Genomic DNA, 25,813 nt, shown 5'->3' on the forward strand with positions numbered 1-25,813 from the left:
GGATTCAGTGAAAGAGCAGGTAAAGTTCAGTCATGGACTGAATTGTGTCCGCCAAAAATAACCGTTGACTTTGCTAGGCCATGATTCCCAATAATGCGTGATTATCTACCATTTTGTCATCTGATGTGATTTTCCTATGTGTTGTAAATCCAGTCTCTATGATGTTGTTGAGATGGGATTAACAACAGTTATGTTGATGAGGCAGGACTCAATCTACAGGATTGGGTTTTGTCTTCAGCCAATCTCTTTTGAGACATAAAAGAAAGAAGCAAGCCGAGAGACAGGAGGACTTCATGCCACCAATAAAGTAGTGCCAGGAGCAGAACGTATGCCTTGGATCTGGGGTCCCTGCACTGAGAAGCTCCTAGTCCAGGGGAAGATTGATGGCAAGGAACATCCTCTAGAGCTGACAGAGAGAGAAAGCCTTCCCCTGGAGCCGATGTCCTGAGTTTGGACTTCTAGCCTCCTAGACTGTGAGAGAATAAATTTATCTTTGTTAAAGTCATCCTCTTGTGGTATTTCTTTTATAGTAGCACTAGATAACTAAGACAATTTGGCACTGGGAGTGGGGTGCTGCCAAAACAGATACCTAAAACGTGGATATGGTTTTGAAACTGTGAATGGATAGAGACTGGAAGAGTTTTATCATTGCCTTGAAGAGATTGTTGGTGGTGGAATTATGGATGTCAGAGATTATTCTGGGGCTTCCACCCAGAATCCAGAGAGTGTGGCCAGTCAATACCTAGAGTCTGGAGGGCAGGGCCGTTGTGTAAATGGTATCAGAGAACAGAGGATTATTTTCAATGCTTGAGGGCTAGTGTAATGTGTTCTGCTGACTTGCTTGGTGCCTGTTACGCCTTCTTTCCCTCCAGTTTCTCCCATTTGTAATGGAAATGTCTAGCTTATGCCTGTTCCACCATTGTACTTTGAAAGCAGATAACTTGTATCCTAGATTTCACAGATGAAGAGGAATTTTTGGAGTTTTGGACTTGGAGTTGATTTAAAACTTTGCTGTGATACGATGGGGTGAATGTTTTACATGTGACAAAGACATGAATTTTGGGGGGCCAAGGGTGGAATGTCATGGATTGAATTGTGTCCCCGCAAAATATCTGTCAACTTGGCTAGGCCGTGATTCTCAATGTTATGTGATTATCCAGCATTTTGTCAACTGATACGATTTTGCTATATGTTGTAAATACTATCTCTATGATGTTGATGAGATGGAATTAATAGCAGTTATGTTGATAAGACAAGACTCAATCTACAGGATCGGGTTGTGTCTTGAGCCAATCTCTTTTGAGATATAAAAGAGAGAAGTAAGCAGAGAGACAAGGGAACGTTATACCACCAAGAAAGTAGTGCCAGGAGCAGAACGTGTCCTTTGGACCTGGGGTCCCTATACTGAGAATCTCCTAGTCCAGGGGAAGATTGATGAGAAGTACCTTTCTCCAGAGCTGACAGAGAGAGAAAGCCCTCCCCTGGAGCTGACACCCTGAGTTTGGACTTCTAGCCTCCTAGACTGTGAGAGAATAAATTCCTGTTTGTTAAAGTCATCCACTTGTGGTATTTCTGTTATAGCAGCAGTAGATAACTAAGACAAGTTCCTGGCACAGATTAGAAATCCAGAGTATGTAGGCATCTATTTCTCTTCCTTTCATTCTTCTCAAAAACTGGGATTGAATAGAGACACTGCCAGTGATATCAAAATATATAAAAGGATTTCTGATGAGAATGTTAGAGAAAGGTTGCAATAAAATTGTGCTCTTTCTAACCTAAGCTCCATGAAACCAACACAGTGTCAATATGCCTTATTACATATAAATTTATTTGTATGTGCACGCATGCATGTATATGCGGTGTCTGTATGGTATGTGTGTTAGTGTGTGTGCACACATGTATGGTGTTTATGTGTGAGTGAGCATGTGTGTGTGTAAGTGTGTGTGTGGGTGTGCAGAAACAGAGCTAGGAGAAGAATAGATTGCAGAAGATGTTTGATGGTAACCCTTATTCAGTATATTGTAGCTCATGGTATATAAAATAAAGCCCGTTTATGATGTTGGTCTTATCTTCTAATTAAAATCATAGGCATGAAGCTTCTTTATACCTACATAAAATAAGCAGTTTAATTTCTGTGCACCAGGGGAAAAATGATTTCATTGCCTGTTATGTAGCCCATTGGTACAGGATGTGAAAGCAAGCGAGGTCGGTTATGAAAGCCTCATTCTTACGCAGTGTATTTGTCCTCTCAAACCCTGCAAGGGGCATGGGTGCATGCTCTGAGGCTTTCTCAAGGGCACAGGGGCTCCATTTGTCCGTTACCCTGCCCGTTCACAGTACCATTGGACGAGGAAGTTATTCTGTTTCTGAATAACCCATCTTTCCTCTGGATTATTCCCCCATGAATGTAAAAAGACTATTACACCAGATCAATTTTTTAAAAATTTTGCTGATAAACAGTAATAACATATTTCATTGAAGCCAAAGCAAATATTTGAGGGAAAAAAAATGCAAGCTTTTCTTAGAAGCAGTGAAGAAATGAAAGAGAGAAAGAACTATGAATCTTAGCAGTTAAAAGACCTAAATTTATTTCAAAGCTTACTTTACAGTACTCATATATGCTATGGGTAACATTTTTTAAAACCCTACTGTTCGATAGCTTTATTTTACAATATCTGGAAATCTTTTTTGGCTTTAATTTTGTATTTGGGGCCGCATGGTTCCGACCTCATGATAGAAACAGCCTCAACAATTGGTGGCAGTATACCAATGACAGGAATAAAAAAATCTAGAGGAAATAAACTCGTTTGTTTATTTATTCATTCATTTAGGAGACTTCAGAAACTCAAAGAAGTTGGCTAGCATTGGGTAAAAAGTCCAAAAAAGCTGTGCTGATAATGAAGCCAAAGACATGACAGGATTTTGGCAGGCTGTTTTAGGGGTTAGGAATGTATTTAGGGAATGTATAGGAAGATCAATGAATGTCAGAATCAGATTTGTATTATTGCTCTGGCCACCAGCTATGAAGTGGATTGGAGGGGACAAGGCTAAAGAAGTGAGGGTGTCTAGGAATGTCTTAAAGGAATCCAGTAGGACTGAGGTGTTGTGGACTAAGGCAATCACAATAGAGAGGGAGAGAATGGGTTCAAGTTTAGAGTAAATTAGGAGTTAAAATACAAAGAGCTCTGAAACAAATTGATTTTAGGGAGTGAGTGAGAAAATGGAGTCAAGAATGAATCCCAGGCTTTTGACTTCACATGAATGGTTGGTGGAAACACTCACAGATCCAGGAAATGTTAGGGAAGGAATAGCGCCAGAATCAGGAACCCCTGGGACATCTTGAGTTTGAGGTATCTATGAGATTACAAATGGAGTTACCTGTGAGGTATGTCCTTGGAAACACTATGGGGCAGTTCTACTCTGTCCTGTAGGGTCCCTATGAGTAGGAATTGACTTGATGGCAATGGTTTTTTTTTTTTTTTTTTTTTAATGAGGTATGTGTTTTCAGGTCTGAAACTGAGAGGGGAAGACCTCAGTTGGAGAACTAATTTATGAGTTGTCTTCAAAATTATGATAATTGAGAAAAATGGGAGTGGAAAAGGTCACTGAGGAACAGCGTGTTGAGTGAGAAAAGAAGAAGATTAAAACAGAGGGTTGAGGGATGGCCATATTTTAAAGGTTAATCGGAGAAAGTTGAACATCCAGAGAAGAGAAGGAAAATCAAGAGTGTGGTCTTATGGAAGCCCCTGGAATAGAATGCTAAGGAGGATGGAATTATTAGTGGTATCAAAGATTCCTAAGAGGTCAACTAAGGTAAAGGCCTAAGTCTCTAAATGTTCACTGGATTTAAATACCAGGAAGTCAATTATATCTTTAGTGAGATGGATGCCATCGGGGTACTGTGGATGAAAGCCAGCTTGCAGTGGTTGGAGAGGGCTTTTAAGTGCTGAAAGGCAACTAGTAATCGTAGCTGTTGCTTGTCAACAGCATATTATTATGCCAAGTGCTCAAAACCATTTCAGGTATTATCAAAATGAAGTTATTGTTGAGAAAATTGAGACCTCTAAAACTTAATTAACTTTTCCAAGGTGACACAATATGAATGGAGAAGTGTTGAGATTTGAAGTTGTTCCTTCTGATGCCAAAATCTTTTCACTAGACCATTCTGTCCGTTTGGTTTAGGAATGACAGACTTTCTTGGGCAGCAATATTTAGAGCTATGTGGTTTGGATAATATTAGAACAAAGGATCATAAAAACACTTAAATCAATAAAACAATTCAGAAAGAGAAAGCAAACAGTGGGATAATGGGGATCCTTCTGATGATTAAAGAGCAATTTTGTGATGAAGAAGGACTTAAAGAGAATTGAGAGAGAGAAAGAGAGGACCTTCCCAAGGTCAGGGACACAGGACTGTAAGACTATGCTTTCAGTACTTAAAAGATGTACATCAAAAATGAAGCCCCCTTTTGTATGCAGACCTAGCCCTGCACATTCTTTCAGCTCAATTCATCAATGAAGGACTAAATCAGGAAGAAAAGATAATACCAGTATTTCATGTAGAGGCCCAGATGCCCCTTTATGTGCTTTGATATACAAGTACAGATGACTTTATATTTATGCTTTAATTTCTTATGTTTACTGTCTCCCACTAACTCTCTCTTCATTTCCTCATTTTTTCAGATCATGCTTCTTAGTGACCCTGAAATGGAAAGCAGCATATTGATCAGCTCAGACGAAGGGGCGACCTATCAAAAGTATCGGCTCACCTTCTACATCCAGAGCTTACTTTTTCATCCCAAGCAAGAGGACTGGGTGCTGGCCTACAGCTTGGATCAAAAGGTGAACAGATACTGTTTTCATTCATGTCTTGTCACCGGGGTACCACCTGGTGAAAAGTACTCATTTTCTCAATCCAAATTTTGGGGGGAATTCAGTGACATTCCATCATCTAACCAAGCTGATTTTATCTACAGTGACTCACTTTCCTTTCTACTCTTTCAAATCAAAATATGCAGGAAGGAATCTTTGATTTATTGGCAATGCTTTTTATCATTTCACAATTTGACAATGGTTTTCGCTATAAATTTACTCATTTGAACTTTAAAATAACACTTTGAGGTAAGTGGGACATATGTAATAATACTCATTTCTTAGTGTAGTAAACAAAGGTGCAGAAAGGCAAAGGGACTTGTTTTAACCAACCAGCTAGTAGCTGGAGGAGCCAGAGCTTGGGTCCATGTTGTCAAATTCCACCACACCATCTTTGGTTTGATAAAATTTGAATATACCATTTGTCTTAGTTATCGAGTGGGCTATAACAGAAATACCACAAGTGGATGGCTTTAACAAATAGAAATTTATTCTCTCACAGTTTAGAAGGTTAGAAACTGAATTCAGGATGCCAGATCCAGGGGAAGGCTTTCTCTGTCGATTCTGGGGGGAGGGTCCTTGTCATCAATCTTCCCTTGGTCTAGGAGCATCTCAGCACAGGGACCCTGGGTCCAAAGGATGCACACTGCTCCTGGCTCTGTTTTCTTAGTGGTAGGAGGTTCCCCTGTCTCTCTGCTTGCTTCTCTCTTTTGTATCTCCAAAGAGATTGACTCAAGAGAAAACCTAATTTTGGAGATTAAGTCTGCCTCATTAACTTTACTTGTGCTTCATTAACATCATAAAGGTAGGATTTATAACACATAGGAAAATCACATCAGATGACAAAATGGTGGACAATCATGTGATAACTGGGAATCAGCCCAGCCAAGTTTACACACATTTTTGGGGAATACAATTCAGTCCAATGACATCATCGTTCTAAGTTTTAGCAATGGAAGAGAAACCTCAAACAAGTGTATTTTTCTTTTTTAAAAATACTTTAAAGATATTATGTCCCATACTACCTCCTCTTTGAGCTCCAGATCCATATATCCAGCTGTGTACTTGACATTGTCTCTGGCCTGCCTGAGAAGCCTCTCAGCATATGCCAAAAATGAACTCCTGATCTTCACCCGACAAAGCTGCTTCTCTTCCGGTATTCTCTAATTCTGTCCATCTACTTAAAAACGTCAGATGCCTAAGGTGTATCTTTAATACTTCCTTGTTCCTAACCCGCCATCTGTAATCCAGCAACAGGTTTTGTCTAACCTACCCCTAAACATCTCTTGACTCACCTCACTTCCGTTAAGGAGCCCTGGTGGCGGAGTGGTTAAGCGCTCAGCTGCTAACCGAAAGGCTGGCGGTTCAAATCCACCAGCTGCTCTGCAGGAGAAAGATGTGGCAGCCTGCTTCTGTAAAGATTTACAGCTTTGAAAATCCTGTAGGGCAGTTCTTCTCTGTCCTATAGGGTCTCTATGACTCAAGAACAATGGATCTTTTTATTACCACCATCACTCAAACAGGTTACAGTTGTCATCTAGACTACTGCCACAACCTCTTTCAGTGTGTTCTCCATACTGTAATCGGAATGATCTTTTCTCAAATGTAGATCTTATGATTCCATGACTTTGCTTAAACCCATTCAGTATCTTCATTGTTCATAGAATAAAGACTGAAGTCTCCAACAGGGTCTACCAGCCCCTTTCTGGTCTGATTCCTTCTTCTCTCTCCTTACCTATGGATAGCATTTCCTCTTAAATGGTCTTCTTTCAGATCCTCACTGTAGCTGCCTGTTCCCTGCTCCTTGTCCTGTGCTTGGAATTCTCTTCCTCCTCTTCTCCAGTAAGTATAAGCCTTGCATTGTCTAACCTCAGATTGAGCATCACTTTGTCAGGGTGCCTCTCCTGACTTCCTGACAAGGTGAAATGCCCTTTGATGTTCTCTCTCGTAGTATTGTGTTCCTCTCCTTCCGAGCACTGGTCACGGTTGAGATTTTACATTGATTTGACTGATTTTGGATTATCCGCATCCCTTGGTAGATTACAAGCCCAGTAAGGCAGAACTATGTCTTGTTTTCCTTACTGTTCTAGCACAGTCCCTATCAAAGAACTGCTATTTAGTGCTCAGGAAATACATGTTAAATCAATGAATTAGTCGATAAATCTATAACACTATAGTAATGAACCCCCCATCGCTGATCAACTTATACTTAAACAAAGGGACTTTAGATTATTCTTTGTATTTTCTGCCATCTCCTGAAACTTAGTACAATGCTTGATGCCAAACTATTCTGTAATAATATGGGATCAATCAAGGAAAAGTAATTGATAATTACCAGCACTGTCTCGCATAGAGATATCCGGAGAGTAACCTCGGCTGAAATAGCTTCCTCTCTCTGCTTCTCTCTTAAACCCTGAAGGAGTTGCTCCTCAGTATATATATTTCAGTGTGTGATTGAGTGTGATTGTGGGTGTGTAGGAGTGTGTGTGTAGTTGTATGCATGTGTGTGCGTGATGTGTCAGCACCTTTAAACAATAATTTCAACATAACCTTTATATCTCTCATTAACAGAGTCTCATGGTGGGCGCCAGGTACTTAATGCAATCCCCTGAGGACACCCACATGACATTTGCAGAGCCAAAGCCATTGCAAATACATTTCTTTGATGGCATGGAATGGATATTGTATGAAGGACTTAGACAAAGGTCAGATAGTGATTTTAGATGCTTCGTATAGTCAGAAATTTGGAAGCTATATTGAAAAAGGAAAATTATGTGAATGTTGTTAAGTGGTTGGGTGATAATTTATTTACATGGAGCTCAGAACTTTAAACCATGTTTTTATTTACAGAGACAAGCTAAGTTAGAAGCAACAGGCATCTCATATCAATAGATTGGTAAACCAAATGCAATGTGCCTTCTGTATATCTAGAAGTAGTATCCTATTCCTCCATCTCTTTTCCACACACTGAGAACATCTGGGGGCATTGCTTATGAAATGACCTTGTGGGTATAATACATTCAGAATACTTTCAGATTTGGTGGCTGCTCTTTCACTTAGCAGAAGTGTTTGGAAATGTGGCAGTGGGTGTTGATGGACTTCCCTAATCATGCTGCCCATTTCTGGATGTATTGTTCTTTAGGTATTCGTTCTTGTTGATGTCTTTGGCTGAAGTGGCTGAAAGTTCTTCAGACCCATAAAGTTTCTAACTGGTAATCTGCCATTCTTCTTTTAAGTAAATGGAGTGAGGAGACAGATGGTGCCCTTGGCAACATTTGCAGAGATAGCATGAAATACCTAGCACCAGTCATCCAGGTTGCAGAAGAATTTTTCTTTATTTAGGGGTAATTTAGAGGTTTAGAGTGAGAGAAAGTGATGCTCGCAGCAGCAGCAGAAGATACAAGCGTAGTTGAGATTGATATACAAATATGCTGTTTTAGACTGGAGCCTTTTCTGGTGTGCATGCATTGAGGCAGCTGTTTACATCGAGAGAAAATGAAAAGTGCCGGTGTTAAGGCAACGGCGGCAGCAGAGGGAGATGTTTGTGGTGAGGAGTGGATCGATGTTTCCATTCGCGTGCCTTTGCTGAAATGCGCTAGCAATTTCTTTAGAATTGATAAGGCCAGCTCTTATGTTGTGTGTATTACAAAAGACCTAATTGAATGATACATTAAAGGGACAATATCCAATTGTTTTACCCTCCAAACTGCTACCCCAGAGTTGCAAGAGGCTTAGTAGTAGATCTCACTTGGTAAAGGCGTTGCTTGAAAATGAAGGAAATACCTCCTGGATAAAACAAAATTGTATCTAGAAATTGGGAGATAATGTTATGTTAGTTAAGATGCTGGATGGTGGATTATGAGTTAGCTGGGAAACATGACTGCCTTATAATGGTCAAGGCCAGATTAAGAAAGATTATCCAAATCTAAAGCTGCAAGGGTTGGTGGGTGAGTGGTGGTGGAGGGATTCACATTGCACTTGACTCTGTTGGAAGGCCGTGCTTCTTGAATCCTGGTGTGTCCCAATCTACTGCAGTCTTTTCTTTTTATGCTCAGGTGGCCTTGGGCTTTGACTACTTCCTTCCATCCTGGCCATGCCATGAGCTTCATATTCCTGCTGATTCCTGTATTAGCTCTTCCTCTGCCCTCTAGATTTTCCTGCCATGTTGGATTTTAGTATAAAAGAACCCAGTACTTAGTAAAAACAAGAGCTTCTTTCTTGGGCATAGGTATCTTTGGAGATGTTTTCTAAGGATCTTTGAAATTAAAACACACGCACACACACAGACACACGCACAGAGCAGAAGCAGCGGGTTTTATGGTTGACCAAACTGGAGACGATAAAAGCTACTGCCCTCCAACTTAACTCAGAACCAAAGTTCTAGAACTTTTTGTTTGTTTTTGGATGAGGATAAGGAAGCTTATCCTCCATGGAATAAGAGTAGGAGTTGCTGTAAAGTATCTGTAACACGCTTGCCATTTTAACTATTTTTAAGTGTACAATTCAGAAACATCAATTACAATCACTATAGTGTGCTACCACCTCCACTATCCATTTCCAAAAGTTTTGCATTGCCTGAACAGAAACCCAGTACTGTTTTACAAAGAACTCCACATCTTCCCCTTCCCTCAGCCTCTGGGAGCCACTACTAAGCTTTTGTCTCTAAGCATTTGCCAATTCTAGATACAGTGAAACCTGTGAGAGCTGAAACTCCATGAGACTGCTTTGTTTTTCCAGTTCTCACAAGTTTTCCACCTTTATCAGGGTGTTGCTTACCACTTTTCAGTCACTTTCTATTAGTGGAAAATATTCGAGTTTTCTTTCTTTTACAGGTTTCCACTTTACATAGGTTCTGGCTTTCGCAGATTTTATTGTATTTCATTTAAGTAGGATCATACATTTGTACTTCTGTGTCTGACTTATTTCTCTCAGCATAATGTTTTCAAAGTCCATCCATGTTGTAGTATGTATCAGGATTTCATTCCACTTCATTATAAATATATACCAAATTTTGTTTATCCATTCAATAGATTGGAGTAGAAAGCTGGGTGTTTAAACTGCCCTCGTTTTGACAAGAGCCTAGGTGTAGTGTTTTTTTTTCTTAATTACAGTTGGGTTTTTTACACCTTTTGGCTATTGTGAAAAATGCTGCAATGAACATTGGTGTGCAGGAAGCTGCTTGAGTCCTTGCCTTCATGTCTCTTGTTTATATACCTAGGAGTGGAATTGCTGGGTTATATGGTAGTTCTGGAATCGCTGGGTGGTGCTACTGGTTAACATGCTTGGCTGCTAACTGAAAGGTTGGAGTTTTGAATCCACCCAGAGACATTTCGGAAGAAAGGCCTGGAGATGTACTTCTGAAAAAGCAGCCCTTGAAAACCCTGTGGAACACAGTTACATTCTGACACACGTGGGTCGCCATGATTCAGAATGGACACTACAGCAACTCTACAGCAAACATAATTCTATGTTTAACGTTTTGAGGAATCACCAAACAATTTTGATAGCGGCTGCACTATTTTACACTCCCATCAGCAGTGTACCCACCCGCTGCCATTGAGTTGATTCCAACTTATAGTGACCCTGTAGGACAGAGTAGAACTGCTCCATAGGATTTCCAGGGAGTGACTGGTGGATTGAACTACCGAGGTTTTGGTTAGCCACCAAATGCTTATCTACTGCCTTACCAGGGTTCCAGCAGTGCACAAGGATTCTAATTTCTTCATATCCTCTCCAACACTTGTCAGTTTCTGTTTTTTCTGATAATAGCCACTCTAGTGGGTGCAAGGTCATATCTCATGGTGGCTTTGATTTTCATCTAATGACTGATGAATTTGAGCATCTTTTCTGTAGAACTTCTTCTGAAGGCTGTGTATTTGCCTGTTATTTAAGAGGTAGGATTCCCTTCAGTTCCCATCAGAGTATTTCCTCGCTGATGACTGAAGCAATTTATAGTGTGATATTTTTGGATTACCTGAAGGGCTCAATAATTCTATTAAAACTGAGAATTTATGAAAGATTTTGAGATAGGTTTTTGAAGACAGTGTAGTCCTCTAAATACATAGATGCTGTTTCCATTGCTGTAGAAAGCTGGGTGTTTAAACTTCCCTTGCTTTGCCAAGACACTCTGTGTAGTTTTTTTTTTTTTTTTGGTGGGCATGTGCTTCTATATTCACAGATGCATAAATTCTGAAATGGGAGTGATTCTACAGAAAGAGGGAAGTGCAAAATAGCTGTCTCACTGCATGAAAAGTGGGATTGCAAAGCTCTCTGTCACCATTTATCTTCTTGACCAAAGGAAACTTTAAAAATACAGCCGGCTTTGGAGAGCAGAGATGAGAGACTCAGTGGGATTTCTGACTCTCTTGTTTTTCAGACACTTCTGGGCTAGACTGGTCTAGAATTGACAATTATTTCAATGTAAAACACTCTTTCTGAAACAATGGTATACCTGATGGAGGACTGTTCATGGGTTGGGGCCAGTGGGGCAGCTATTTTTGTTGACTACCTGCTACTGGCCAAGTTCATGAGTAGCTGACAGATTGACAAGCTGATTAAGAAGCTGATGCAGTTTGAGCATGCTGACTGGCAATGCAGGGGCCAGAAGAAAGGAGATAGTAGTCCTTGCAGGCTTTCTTATTGGACCTGGGACTGCCCCATCATGAGAAGGGCGCTGGTGAATTAGCTTGTGTTTGGTGTTTGGAGGGCCTGAAAATTGAAAAGAAAGTTTAAAACTGTTTTTCTGGAATGCTGGATACAAATGAAGCTGTACCTTTCATTTATACTCTCATTTTAAATCCTCAGATTAGACATGTAATTGTATTCAGAGCCTCCAGGATTAGCAGGTTAGGATAACTTTCCTCTGTAGCCATTGGCAGCAACAGGCTTAGTGTCTCCCTTCCCAGTAGGGATAAAGCTGTTGGGGATTAACTAGGGATGACCGTGGTTTTGAAGCTTATCCTCCATGGAATAAGAGTAGGGCTGAAGGGCTCTTTTTAAGAAAAATATTGTATTTTCATTAGGGCCCCCCGTTCTTCTAAAACCACTTGTGTATCTTTTAAGAGAAAATAACCCATAGCCCCACTTACCAATGGCAAGCAGCCACTGCTCTTCTGGGTATCTCATCAGTACAACGAGTTATGTTACCTCCATTACCATAGAAACGTGTTTCCATGAGGCTGGTTTTCTGAAGGTGAAAACAAAAATATTCGACTGAAAATGGTCCCCCTTTTTTAATTGAGGACATGGAGCAATCACTGGTTTGAGAATGTGTGTTGGGGGGGGCATAATCAGAGATAGTCTGTGTTTTTCAAATGTTAATATTAATTCATTTGAGTTGGGTTCTGACTGACACAACTAATTGAATGTAAAATAGTAATTTGCATTCAATCGGGTGGTGCCCTAAGCACCTTCATCCATATGAACACTGCTCACCAGAGCACTAGCTCAAAGCATTATGGATATGGTGACCTTTGTCTTCCCAAAGGTGTTTTCTCAAGAACATGTCCTAGACTTTCCATTCTCCTCCTCTACCTTCTAGTTTTCCAATTGGGTAACCTGACTTATTTCTGTTAGGGAAAAGAACTTTTGCTAAAATAATTAATGGAGGATGTAGCATATGTATACTTTAGGAAGTATACTTAGACAGACAACAGCCACTTTCCCAAAGCAGTTATGCTCTCATGTAGAAATTCAGCCCTATAGGGTCACTATGAGTTGGAATCGACTCGACGGCACTGGGTTTCTGGGTAGTGGGGCTTTGGAAACCCTGGTAGCATAGTGGTTAAGAGCTATGTCTGCTAACCAAAAGGTCGGCAGTTCGAATCTGCCAGCCACTCCTTGGAAACCGTATGGGGCAGTTCTACTCTGTCCTATAGGGTCACTATGAGTCAAAATCGACTCAACGGCAACGGGTTTGGTTTAGTTTTTGGGAATGGTGCTTTAGTGCAGGTGGTGGCTATAGCCCTAGGTTGGCCAAGAGGTGGAGTGATGCAGCCTCATAGCTTTCTCTCTGTTCTCCCACCTTGAAACTTTTTTCTTCAGCTCTGCTTTTGAACTGTGAAATTCTAGGAATTAATTTTTTTTCTCCTTACAAAAAGTGTACTCTTGTTGGATATAATCTCAATATATATTACTTACAACTCAGTGATAGATATAGGTTTTCTTATTTAGAAGGTATCCACTATAAATAGATGTTTGGGAAGTGATTTATTCCGGTTGTTTTTCGGATGAATTTTGCAACTCCATCCCAAAATTGAATTAGTATTTTGTTATTTGATTTGACAGCTGTAATGGAAACAAATACTTCTGGACTCAAGGGGTATAGTAGGCGTGTCCAGTGTGTTGAGGCTTGTGCCTAGTAACTCTTACTTCACACCCTCTGCCCAACCTGGTACCTGACTCAGAGTGAGACATACAGTGCTCTTTGGAAAATGGAGATACATGTCCTTAAGTATCTCCTGTATGCCAGGCCTTGTTGGATGTTTTTATATACATCATTACATTGACTACTCAAAGGAATTGGCAATGTAGTTATGACTTTTTTCCAAGGTACAGGGGAGCATACGACTCTTGAAGGTGATGCTGTTTGTTCAAGGTCACACAATCAGCAGGGGCCTGACCCACTCTCTATCCCAGGTTCAAATATGTATTATGCTTTAAATGAAAGCCATGGCCACTGCTGGCGCTCCCTAGTAGACAGACAGTGTTTCAGTGAGGACTTTCTATCACTTCCAGTGAGTGTCCAGGGCTTTGGGGCAGAATTCCACATGGGCCCTGAACTCGAACCAAAGAGAGCACTGTAGTAGTGAGGCCACAAAACCAGCCACGTGGAGACCGAACCTTCCAATGAATCCAGCAGTTCTCCTGGCACGTCCCTCAGCTGATGGCACTTTCCTGGGAGGGACTTTGAAAAGAAACACCATCAAAGTGCTTACTGATGAAAAGACATGCAATTAATTCTGACTCAGGCACATAATAAATGACAACAAGGCAGTTTTGTTTTGTTGAGGTTTTGTCCAGCTTTGCTCGCTTTCCCCATTTATTTGTTCAAACCTTCGGGTAAATATATAGGTGAAGCCAAAGTTTTTGTCATTTATATAGGTAGTACTATGATCTGAAGTTTTTTAAGGAAGCCTAAGGAGACAGCATCTTTAATATGGTAATGCAGATAGAAGTTGAAATCATTTAACTTCATTTACAAATCATGAATATGTATCATGCTTTGAACGAAACGAAGGACTAAAACAGATATAGTGTTTGTTCAATTTGCTAAAGAGAAGACAATTTGTCAAGATTTTTTCCCCCAAACTCAAGCAATATGCAAATGTAGGGAAATCAGACCCCCATGTTAATTCTATGGCATGATGAATATTTTTATAATCCTAATTAGTACCAGTCATTTAGTCTAGCAATTTCCCCCAATCTAGCCAATTTGAAATTAAAATAGATGCCTTGATTACAAAACTCATTAGCAAAGAAGCACCCTTCTCACTAACCAGTTCATTTAAAATGCACAAGCTGAATGAAGTGTGGAACACTTGTGTTGGCAATTGGCATAAGTGAAGTGAGTCTTAATTGGAAGCATTGTGAACTATTTGTATTGCTGCGTGTTTCATTGCAGTATAATATATCATTCATTAAATGTAACAAAAGCAACTTTTAAATGGCTTAATTAAGCGGAGTCGGTGCACTTGGTAATTTTTATAAAGTCGAATGTCACAATTGTTTGCATTTGAAGTACTGTTGGGTATTAATGTCAGGAAGAGTAAGTCTGACTCTGCATTTATCACTCCGATTATGCAGCGATTGGCAGGTTTACTGTGAGAGGAGAAAATGAAATTGTAGGACATTGACTTCCTACTAAAAAGTACCCGCATGCATATCGCCTGCGTGAATTTGGACATGGATACTCCAGAACTGGCTGATTTATGGCTGGGGATGGCGGAGAGGGGCCTGGCTGGGGACTAGGCACAGAATGGAAGGAGAAAGTAATAGTGAGAATTTTCTGGGAATTTCTTTTTTTAAAATTAAGGGAGGAAGGAGTAGGTGGAGAGAAAAGCTATCCAGTATATTTTTATCTGCTCAAAAGAGCAATAGCGATGTGTAACAGCGCAGAGTGATGTTCTGTCTACGCAAAATGTGGTGGGAGTGGAGTGGGGGAGGAGGGAGAAATTGGCTCTGGACCAGGGAAATGCTGCAAATACGGACTCTACACAAGTCCCACCCTTGGGCCACATAGCAAGGAGCTCAAGGCTGGTTTTTCAAGGGGAGAGGCCACAGGCCTTTTGCCATCGAGTTGATTCTGACTCATAGCAGCCCTACAGGACAGGGTAGAACTGTGCCAAGGCTATAAATCTTTATGGAAACAGACTGCCACATCATTTTCCTGCAAAGTGACTGGCGGATTTGAACCGCTGACCTTTTGGTTCTCTGCTAGTACTTAACTGCTATGCCATTAGGGCTCCTAGAGGCCACAGAATGGGTTGCAATAGTAGCAGTTCTGTGGTCATTAATTATAAAGGAAGAATCACCTGGGTATTTTGTTAAGCTATAGATTCTGATTCAGTATATCTGGGGTGAATATGTAAATGCTCAGCAGGGGGTCAAACCAGAATGAACCAGTTTGAAGGCCTGCTTTCTCCAAAGCCTCAGGACTTTGTACACCAAGCTAGAAGTACCAAGGAATTAACATCTCCTGGGAATGACACTCAACCAATGACCAACAGACTTCAGTGTATAGATACACCAGCTCCCTCGTGTCTCATGTGGGATAGCTCTGAGGCATGTATTTTATACTCTTCGGGCATAATTCCCCAATGGGCTTAAGACCTCATTGCTCACAATGTAGCTGGCTTTGTAAAATACCATGTATTGACTACTTTCCATTTCCTGGGTAGTTTCTATGCTTCTACACTGATGCTTTATTTTATTTCCTACATAATTACTTGTGCTCCTATCCTTATCTCAGGCTCTGCTTCTGCATGCAGTCAAACTAACTAGCCAGCTCTGCCAGGCGTTTTGTGATTTTGGTGGTAGTATCTGAAGATTTGCAGAGTCAAGGTCAGGGATCACAGCACATACGTTTCTACTCAGAAAGTCCCCTTTGATGTTCCTGTGTTCCCAGTCTCCTCAACCATGCACCCCTGTAGCTCTCGTCACTGTGGTAGGCTGAATAACAACCCTCCCCCACCCCATGGTGCCCATGTTCTGATCCCTGTAACCTGTGTTTATGTTATGTTATGTGACAAAAAGGACTTTGCAGATGTGATGAAATTAAAGATCTTGAGATGGGGAGATTATCCTGGGGTATCTGAGTGGACTGAATGTATCACAAGGTTCCTTATAGAGGGAGACAGGAGAGTAAAGGTCAAAAAAAGGAGATGTGACAACAGAAGCAGAGGTTGGAGTAATGCACGTGGAAGATGGGGCCACAAGCCAAAGAATGCTTTAAAGTGTCTCCTACTGCCATCGAGTTGATTCCGACTCATGGCAACTGTATAGGACAAAGTAGCCCCACAGGGTTTCCAAGGCTGTAAATCTTTACAGAAGCAGATGGCCATATCTTTCTCCCACAGAGCGACTGGTAGGTTCAAACTGCAGACCTCTTGGTTTATAGCCAAGCACTTTAACCGCTGTGCTACCAGGGCTCCTTGGAAGGTATCTAGAAGCTGGAAAAGGCAAGGAAACTATTCTTTCCTGGAGCCTCCAGAAGGAATGCAGGCCCACTGACACCTTGGTTTTAACCTCATAAAACTCACTTTGGACTTATGACCTCCAAATCTGTAAGGTAATAAATTTGTGTTGTTTTAAGCCTCATAATTTGTTACAGCAGCAATCAGAAACTAATATATTCAGTGACCCTTCTCCTGGCCTCAGTGGATTCTCCAAAGAAAGCATAGTTCTCCCCCTGTCTCATAGAATTTGCACCTACTTCCTGGAGGCATGGGCATCTACAGTCCCAGACACAGGCTATCCGGGTCATACTTTTGACTCTTGTTTACCTTGATCCATGTGGTCTTCAAATAAGAAAAGTTCCTCCTGACAGGAATTCTGGTGAAAAAATTATTTACCATCTTGACACGTGTGTGTCAAAAATTGCTGAATGATGAAAGTCTTATTGTCCTTTGGGCCTCTACTGGTAAGTGTGAGGAGAGAGCAGGAGTCTCTTTCCGCTATATACCATGAAATGCCCCGAGGCACATGGAAGGGAACCAGCCACCAGGAAGGATTGGTCTTTTCACCAGGGTTCAGTGAGTGTGACATGCCTTGCCCCTACTGGCAAGTGGGGCAAGCTTATTCCTTATATGGAAACTAGATCTGTGTGAGAGGCCCTCTGCGTGAGAGGCCGTTAGACTGATCAGGAAGGTTACAATCTGGCCTTTGGCCTTGACTCTGGGCAAGGTTAAGAAATCCTGGAGGCCAGAAGAAAAAATGTGGTGCCCAGGCCATGGAGTCCTTGGGGAAGAGCTTGGAAGGAACAGAATCTGAAGGAAGTCTCAGATGGAAACCTGTTCGTGAGATTCAAGGCTATTTACACGTATAAGATAGTTCCATTGCTTTTGTTGTAGTTCTTTTATTTTTGGTCTCACGTTGCTTTTTATTGAACTCTATTTGGAAATGTCAGCAGGACTCAGATGTGCCAGAAATTACAGAAAGAGGTTTGGTTGACCTGAATATGATACAAACCATCTTAAAATTTGTGATTGGAACTTTCACTTAAAGCACAATAAAAATTATTCAAAAACAAAAAAAATGTGATTGGTGTCCCCATGACTTGGAGGATAACATCAAAGGTTTTAGCTCAGAACACAGGCCATTATAACTTGTATTCTGTCTAACTTTCTCCCCCGTCTCCCCAGCACTCCCTCAACTCACGCAGTAGGAAATGCATCCTCCTGATTCACACCAAAATGCCTTGGCATACACACTTCCCTCTGCTTGGGTGTCCTTGTCTTCCTCTTTGTCTAGCTGGTCCAATTTATCTTTCAAAACCCGACACAAGCAGAACTTATCTATGGAAACTGAACTAGAAGGAAGCTATTTTAATTTCAGCATACTTGGAAACTTTTTAGTTTATTTTGAAGTACAAGGTAGAAAGTGGGGGGGGGCTTAATTTTTTCTCAGTATTTAGGACACCCAAAGATCCTAAATTGTCCTTGGGTGGGAGACAGAGAAGACTAGAATGAAGGTAATAATTGTGGGGTTAAAAAGAAAGGGGACAAATTGTAGAATTGTTTGAAAATAGAATTGGGCTTTGTGACTAAAAAAAAAAAAAATTTTTTTTTTCTATAGAAGTCACAGGGAGGAGGGGCACCTGAGAGCCCTGATCATGTCAAGCACTGAAAGGAACCCATTGATCTGATAGTCTGGTTGCCAACATAAATATCTAAGGCCAAGGGCTGTGCCCATGACACATTTCTTTCCTGGCAAAAGAGATGCTCGTTTCCTAAATGCACTGAGGGGGAGAGAGAAGGCCCTGGTCAGAACTGCCACCAAGGTATAAGAGAGGACAATGACCTTCCTTTGGTTACTTTTCCCCTTAGTTGCTTTTCTGACATTTTGCCCCATGCCTCCCATGGCTGCCTTTGAATGCCAGAGACAGCAGCCGGCTGTAGCAGTCTGAGAAAGTTACTGAAACAAGGCATTTTAGGATGGAGACTTTTTAATTTGAGGCGTTTTATAGAGATACCAGGGGTTGTAATATAGAAGCTTTGTAATAGGCAGCTGGAGGATGTATGAGAGAAAAAAGATATATTAACTTTTCTGTATTCAAATACTGTTGTACGCATATTGGGCTTGAATGTTTTCATAATTAAGGTGCTGAAAGGTTGCTGAGGAATCCAGTCTCTCCTGTCTGTCTCAGGCATAGAGGACTCTTGAACCTTTTGGCCCAGAGGCTGCAATATAGAAAGGGGGCTTTCAAGTTTCACAGGTAGATTATTACTCTTGATATAATCTGCCAACCCTTAGGTTTATACAATCTTTTTCCCTTTTTCAATGCTGAACATGCCAGTTTAATAGTCAGGCAAAAAAGCTGATGTTATTGATTTAATCTACATTATACTTATTGCAATGTAATCATTAAAAATAACAAAAAATTATGCCGCAATGCATCTGCCCCCCCAGTAAACCACTACCGGATACCAGAGTCTAACAAATCCTAATGAAAATTCATTTTTTAAAATCATGAAATATTTTTCAAAATAAATACCCATAAAACAAATGAGAAACTGGTGAGATGAGGTATAGAGAGGGGAGAAAAAAGTCTTATCTTTTAATGCATGTCATCAAAAATAGCAACGACCTACTCTTTACTACCAAGGTACTAGGTCTAGTGTATTGTATTTAAAAAATTTACTGAACACTTAGTATGTACTAGTCTCTAGGGATACAGTAATGAGGGATACTATCGCTGTTCTCATGGGGGAAAAAGATCAAATAAATAATTGATTGCTATGGTAGTAAGTGGTACAAAGTAGAAGTACAGATTAATAATGGCGGGGGGTGGAGGGAGTCTGATCTACCTCTTTGAGTTAAACTTTTTTAGGTGCTCATACATATTATTTAAAATAAAACTAGGGTCACTTGTGTATGAGTCGCCTTCAGATTTTGAAATACAACTGTATTGAGGTAAAATTGTCATACAACAAGTGCACAAATTAACAGTGGACAATTTGCTAAGTCTTGGCATATGCATACACCCATACAGTCATCACTGCAATCAAGATAGTGAACACATCCGTCACCCCGAAGAGTTCCCTTGTGTTCCATTGTAACCTCTTCTACCACCCTTTTCCATCCCCTCGCCATGTTCACAATTGGGGATTGGCTTCAGGTTACTTAGATTTTAATTGGTATTTTTCTAGAATTTTCTATGAATGGAATCATACAGTATGTATTTATTTTTTGACTTATTTTTCTTATGAAAATTATTTTGAGACTCACCCATGTTGTTGTGTGTATTAATAGTTTATTCCTTTGCATGTGTGTGTGTGTATAGTATCTGTTGTGTGGATATACCACAATTAGTCTATCCATTCACCACTTAATGGACATTTGGGTTGTTTCCAGGTTTTGTTATTACAAATAAAGATGCTATGAACAGTCATAGAGAAGTTTTTACATTGGCATTTACTTTCATTTCTCTTGGGCAAATACTTTATCGTGGAATGGCTGGATCCTACAGTAGGTGAATGTTTAAACATTTTAGGAGACACCAGTTTTTTTTCCAAATTGGTTATACCATTTTACACTTCCACAAGCAGTGCATGAGAATTACAGTTGCTCCATGTCCTCACCAACACTTGGTATGATCAATCTTTTTAATTCTAACCGCTCTAATAGGTACGTAGTGGTATCTCATTGTGGTTTTAGTTTTCATTTCTCTAGTGACTCAGGATGTTGAGCATCTTTTCATGTGCTAACTTGTCATCTATATATTTCCTTTATTAAATTATTTGAGTGAATATTTTGCTTTATTTTAAACTGAGTTGTTTGTGTTCTTATTATTAAGCATTGAAATCCTTTGTATATTCTGGATGTAAGTCCTTTATTGATATGTGATTTGCAAATATTTTCTCCCATTCTATAACTTGTCTTTTAATTCTCTTAATAGTTTCTTTAAAGAGAAGTTCATAATTCTGATAAAGTCTAATTTTTTTTTTTGTTTGTAGATCATGTTTCTCTGTATATCTAAGAAGTCTTACCTAAGTCTAGGTCAAAAGAATTTTCTCCTTTTTCGTAGGACTTAGCTTCAACTTTTACATTTAGGTCTATGATCTATTGTGAGCTAAATTTTCTATGGTATGAAATATGGATTAAAGATTATCATCATTAATATTATTATCATTATTATTGCATATGCATGCCCAATTGCCAACACACCATTTGTTGAAAATACTTTTATTTCTATGTTAAGTTGCCTTTGTATTTTTGTAAAAGATCCATTGACCGTGTAGGTTTGTTTGTGGAATCCCTATTCCATTCCACTGATCTATTTGTATGCCTTGAGACCAAAACCACACAATCTTGATTATTGTAGTTTCATAGTAAGTCTGTAAGTCAAGGAGTAAGTCTGCCAAGTTTTTGTTTGTTTTGTTTTTGAATCAGAGTTGTTTTGGCCATTGTAGGTCCTTTGCATTTCCATATGAAAGTGAGAGTGAACTTATCAATTTCTACCAAAAAGAAAATCTGCTGGATTTCGGTGATAATTGAGTAAAGCCTGTAGTTCAATTTGAGAAGTGATATTTTAAAAATACTGAATCTTCTAATGCGTGAACACAATCTATTTAGGTTTCAGTTTTTCTCGGGATTGATAATTTTAAAATATTGAGTCTTGTAATGCATAAACACTCTTCATTTCTTTAGGTTTCATTTAATTTTTCTAAGGAGTATTACGAGTTTTTAGTTTATAGATCTTACAACTCTTTTGTCAGATTTATTCCTAAATATTTTTCAGATTTGATTGTGTCATAAATTCCAAATTCTGATTTTTTGTCGTTAATACATAGAAGTAGTAGGAAGAAAATCAATAAGGATGTAAAAGAATTGAACAACACGAACAACCAAATTGACTTATTGGTTTATGGAAAAATTCACTCAACCAAATCAGAGCACTGATTCTTCTCAAGTACATATTGAACATTTACCAAGAGTGACCATATTCTAGTTCACAAAACAAGGCTCAATGAATTTACAAGGATTCAAATTATATGAAGTATATTTACTGACCACATTAGAATTAAATTAGACATCTGTAACTGAAAGATATTTGGAAGCTAAATAAAGCACTTCTAAATAACCCATGTATTAAAGTAGAAACTGAAAGAAAATGACAAGATTGTGTTTAAATCTACCACCTTCATGTTTGTTTTCTGTTTGTCTCTTGAGTTTTTAATCTGTTACCTTTTCTCCCTTTTGCTGTCTTCTTTTGTATTAATCGAGCATTTTTACGATTCCATTTTATCTTCTTTGTTGGCTTCTTAGATGTAATTCTTTGTTGTGTTATTTTAGTAGTCGTTTTGGGGCTTACCATATACGTGTTTAACTTGTAACAGTCTACCTTCAAGTGATATTATACCATTTCATGTGTAGTATAAGAACCTTACAACAATGTACTTCAGTTTCTGGTTTGATAAGACTTCCCCTCCAAGTTCTTTAAAGATGTAAGTCCACTGTTTTCTGGCTTTGGTTGTTTCCAGTGAGAAGTCAGCTGTCTTCCTTACCTATTTTTGCTCTGTACATGGTGTGTCTTTTTTCTCTGGTTGCTTTTAAGATTTTCTGTTTATCACTGATTGTAAACAATTTGATTATGATGTGTAATGATACAATTTTTTTCATCATTATTGTGCATGGGTTTGCTGAGCTTCCTGGATTGCTGGGTTTATATTTCATCAAATTTGGAAAAATTTTGGCCATTGTTTTGTCAAATACTTTATCTGTTTCTATTCTTTTCTCCTTTTTTCAGGGACTTCAGTCATTTACATATTAGGCTGCTTGAAATTTCCCCAGTGCAAACCAAATCTGTTTTTTTTTCAATCTTTTTTGCTCTTTGTGTTTTAATTTTGATTAGTTTCTTTTGCTGTTTTTAAATTGTTATAAAAATATATATAATACAACATTTGTCAATTCAACATTATTCGGGTGTACAATTTAGTAATATCAATGACATTAATCATATTATGCAAGCATCACCCATAATTGTTACCCAATTTCCCACCACCATGAACGAACACTCACTGCTTACTAAACAATGCCCCGCCTTTCTCCCTCTCTTCTGTCCCGTTGCTATATTTTTAAGTGGGTAAGTGCTCAGCTACTAAGTGACATGTCAGTGGTTCAAACTCACCAGCTGCTCTGTGGGAGAAAGATGTGCCAGTCCACTTCTGTAAAGATTACAGCCTTGGAAACCCTGTGAGGTAACTTCACTCTGTCCTACAGGGTTGCTATGAGTTAGAATTTACTTGATGGCAATGGGTTTGTTTGTTTTTTAAATCTTTCTCTTCCACAATGTCTAATCTGCCATTATCCCATCCAGTGTCAATTTTTTAAAAATTCTTAGATGTAGTAGTTTTTATCTCTAGAAGTTTTATTTGCCTTTTTGTAAACATCTTCTGTTTCTACTTAACATGATCAGTCATTCCTTTAGCTCTTTGAATAGATGCAGTGCAGTTTTAATAACTGTTGTTAATCTCCTTGTTTACTCATTTTATCATCTGATGCATTTCTAGATTGCTTTTGATTAATTTGGTTTTATTACGAGTCTTTTTTTTTTTTTTTTTTTCCTTCTTTTCTGCCTGCCTGGAAATTTTTTATTGAGTGCCATGCATTGTGAATTTTATGTTATTTGATACTGGGTATTTTTGTGCTTTCATAAAATTGTTGATCTTTGTTCTGTGATGAAGTTAAATTAGGAATGGTTTGATTCTTTCAGGTATTACTTCTAAGCTTCATTAGATGAGACCAGAGTAATTTTGTCCAGGGTTAATTTTACACCATGACTGAAGCACATTTGTTCAATGCTTCATGATTTAAAAAAAAAAAAAAAAAATTTTTTCTTTTTTTTTTTTTTACTGAAGCACATTTGTTCAATGCTTCATGATTTATGAGTTTTTCCATTCTAGCTGGTGAGAATTCTTCCCAACCCTGAGTTCAGCCCAAAGATTGTTTCCTCTAATTCTTTTTGGTGGTTCTTTTCCTAGCTCCAGGTTGTCTTCTCACATGTACATACACACTGACCAATATTCAGCTGAAGACTTGAGGGGTACAAATCTCTGGAGCTTTATCTCTCTGTGGACTGTCCCTTTGTTGGTGCTGTACCATGCAAACTGTAGATGCTCTGGTCTCCCAGGACACTTAGCTCTGTTTATTCAATTTAGAGACACTGCCAAGCTCAGACTTGGCTCCCCCTTTGTGTCCCATAGCCTAGAAAGTTTATTTTAGGCCATAAAATTAGGATTTATCTTATTTGTTTACTGTGTCTCAGGGGTCTTTTTCCATCATTGTCTCATGTTCAATGTCTTAAAAACGATTGTTGCGCATATTTTGTCTGATACTTTTAGTTGTTTCCGGTTGTGGAAGGGTATGAAAATTATCTAATGTGCTAGGAAGTATTTTGGAGTATTGGATTTTGAGAGCAAGAATTAATAATAGAAAAAAAATGTACTACCAAATATGACTCTAAAATACCAAATAAGTACAAAGTTCTGCTCTCATGTCCCACTGTAGAGTACAAATAAATACTTTAGGATTTCATTGGCGAGAGTTCCAGCCAAGATTGTTGGAAGATTTTAAAAGCGACTTTTCTGATTGTCCTTGGAAAAGGTTATCAGGTTAGCCCATGGGGAAGATATTCTAGGCAGTACCAACATCGTGAGTAAGCTCATGAAGGGGGTATATCTAAGATTAGCAACTATTTTAGTTTGGCTGAAACACAGAGTCATAATGATTAACAATAGGAGATTTGGCGGAAAGGTAATCTAAGGTCAGATAATGGAGGTCTTTGGGTGCCAATCTAGGGAGTTTGCGCTTTATTATGTAGAGGCTGGAAATGATTGCTTTTCTTTTTAAGTGGTCTACATGGAGGCTGCCATCACCATAGAAGGATCTTTGAAGACTATACAGACAGAATACTGGGGAAGGGAAGGAGCTGAGCCTTGGAGAATGAGGGAGATTTCACCAAATAGAGAAAGGAATCTAAATGGCCTGTGGGCACACTTATTAGGCATTCACTGCATACTTGGTGACAGGTCAGTTATGGAGAAAGAGGCTCAGTCAAGAAGGATTTATATTTTAAAGGATGGTTCTCAGTTAATACCTAGCTGAAAGTGAACTTCCTTTGTTATATTAAAATAAAGACTATTTGAGTCATTTCTTGAACATGAACTACTCAAAATCTGAAAGGAATCATCAGTGTTTCATCAATTTCATATGAACCACCAATGTATTTCAGAACTTCTAATGTAAACTTCTTTCTTTCTAACTCCTTCTGTTGGTCTAAGACTCTAACTTTCAGTCAGTGATCTTTTCCCAAATCCAGTCCAGATTTGGCAGTAATTTGACTCTAATACCCTGCTGGTATATTCGTAGGGAACAACCCTTTGTGGATGCTTCCAATCCTTGGGAGGAGAAGGCACATAAGTGATTGGGAGAGGGTGGTGTGTATATGTGTGCTTTCTGTTTTGGGGGGACTGTCCCTTGGGGATTATCTCTACAACATTTAAAATTTGGGGCACAGAGTTTAGCACCTCAAGATCACCTGTCCTTCAATCTCTGTTTCATGAGTATGTCTTGGCTCTGTAACAAGACTGAGTTTCTCATGCTAGAGCATACTTTTCCATTCATCAAACCTTGATGAGTTTAAGTAATTGGTTAAGATGCTATTATGGATATAATAATAAGACTCATACCTTCCCTGAAGTAACTCAGTGTCTGGTTGGAGAAAACATGTAGTGAATGGTTGGTGATCACATCAGAACCCAGTGACCTTCTAAGACCATCAACCAGGGACAGGTTACTCAATAAGGAAGGTAGGCATGGGCTTACTTGTATTTACTTATTAATATGTAGTGAACAGTTTCACCTGTTTTTCATCACGTCAGTGATGAGGTGAAACCCACGTGAAATTGTGCACTGTTGTAAGTAAACACAATTAAGCCTGTGCGTACCTTGCTTACTGTAAGCCTGTGTACCTTGCTTACTGGTGAATCTGTGCTGCCATCACCATAGAAGGAACTTTGAAGGCTATACAGACAGAAGTTTGGGGGAGGGAGGGAGCTGAGCCTTAAAGGATGAGGGGGATTTCATCAAATAGAGAAAGGAATCTAAATGGCCTGTGGGTGCACTTATTAGGTGCTCACTATATACTTGGTGACAGGTCAGTTATAGAGAAAGAGGCTCAGTTAAGGATTTATATTTTAAAAGATGGTTCACAGTTAGACCCA

At 39.3% G+C, this 25,813-nt stretch overlaps 1 protein-coding gene across 1 annotated transcript in view; it reads left to right on the top strand.

Annotated features, from left to right (window-relative positions):
• SORCS3 (sortilin related VPS10 domain containing receptor 3) overlaps window positions 1-25,813 on the top strand; it is a 673,703-nt gene that overhangs the window by 365,767 nt on the left and 282,123 nt on the right. The window contains exon 4 of the mRNA XM_049856137.1: window positions 4,683-4,841. Coding sequence (XP_049712094.1) covers window positions 4,683-4,841 — 159 coding nt within the window. The remainder of the gene's footprint in view (window positions 1-4,682; window positions 4,842-25,813) is intronic.

Source organism: Elephas maximus, chromosome 16 (assembly GCF_024166365.1).
Source record: "Elephas maximus indicus isolate mEleMax1 chromosome 16, mEleMax1 primary haplotype, whole genome shotgun sequence".
Taxonomy (NCBI): Eukaryota; Metazoa; Chordata; class Mammalia; order Proboscidea; family Elephantidae; genus Elephas; species Elephas maximus.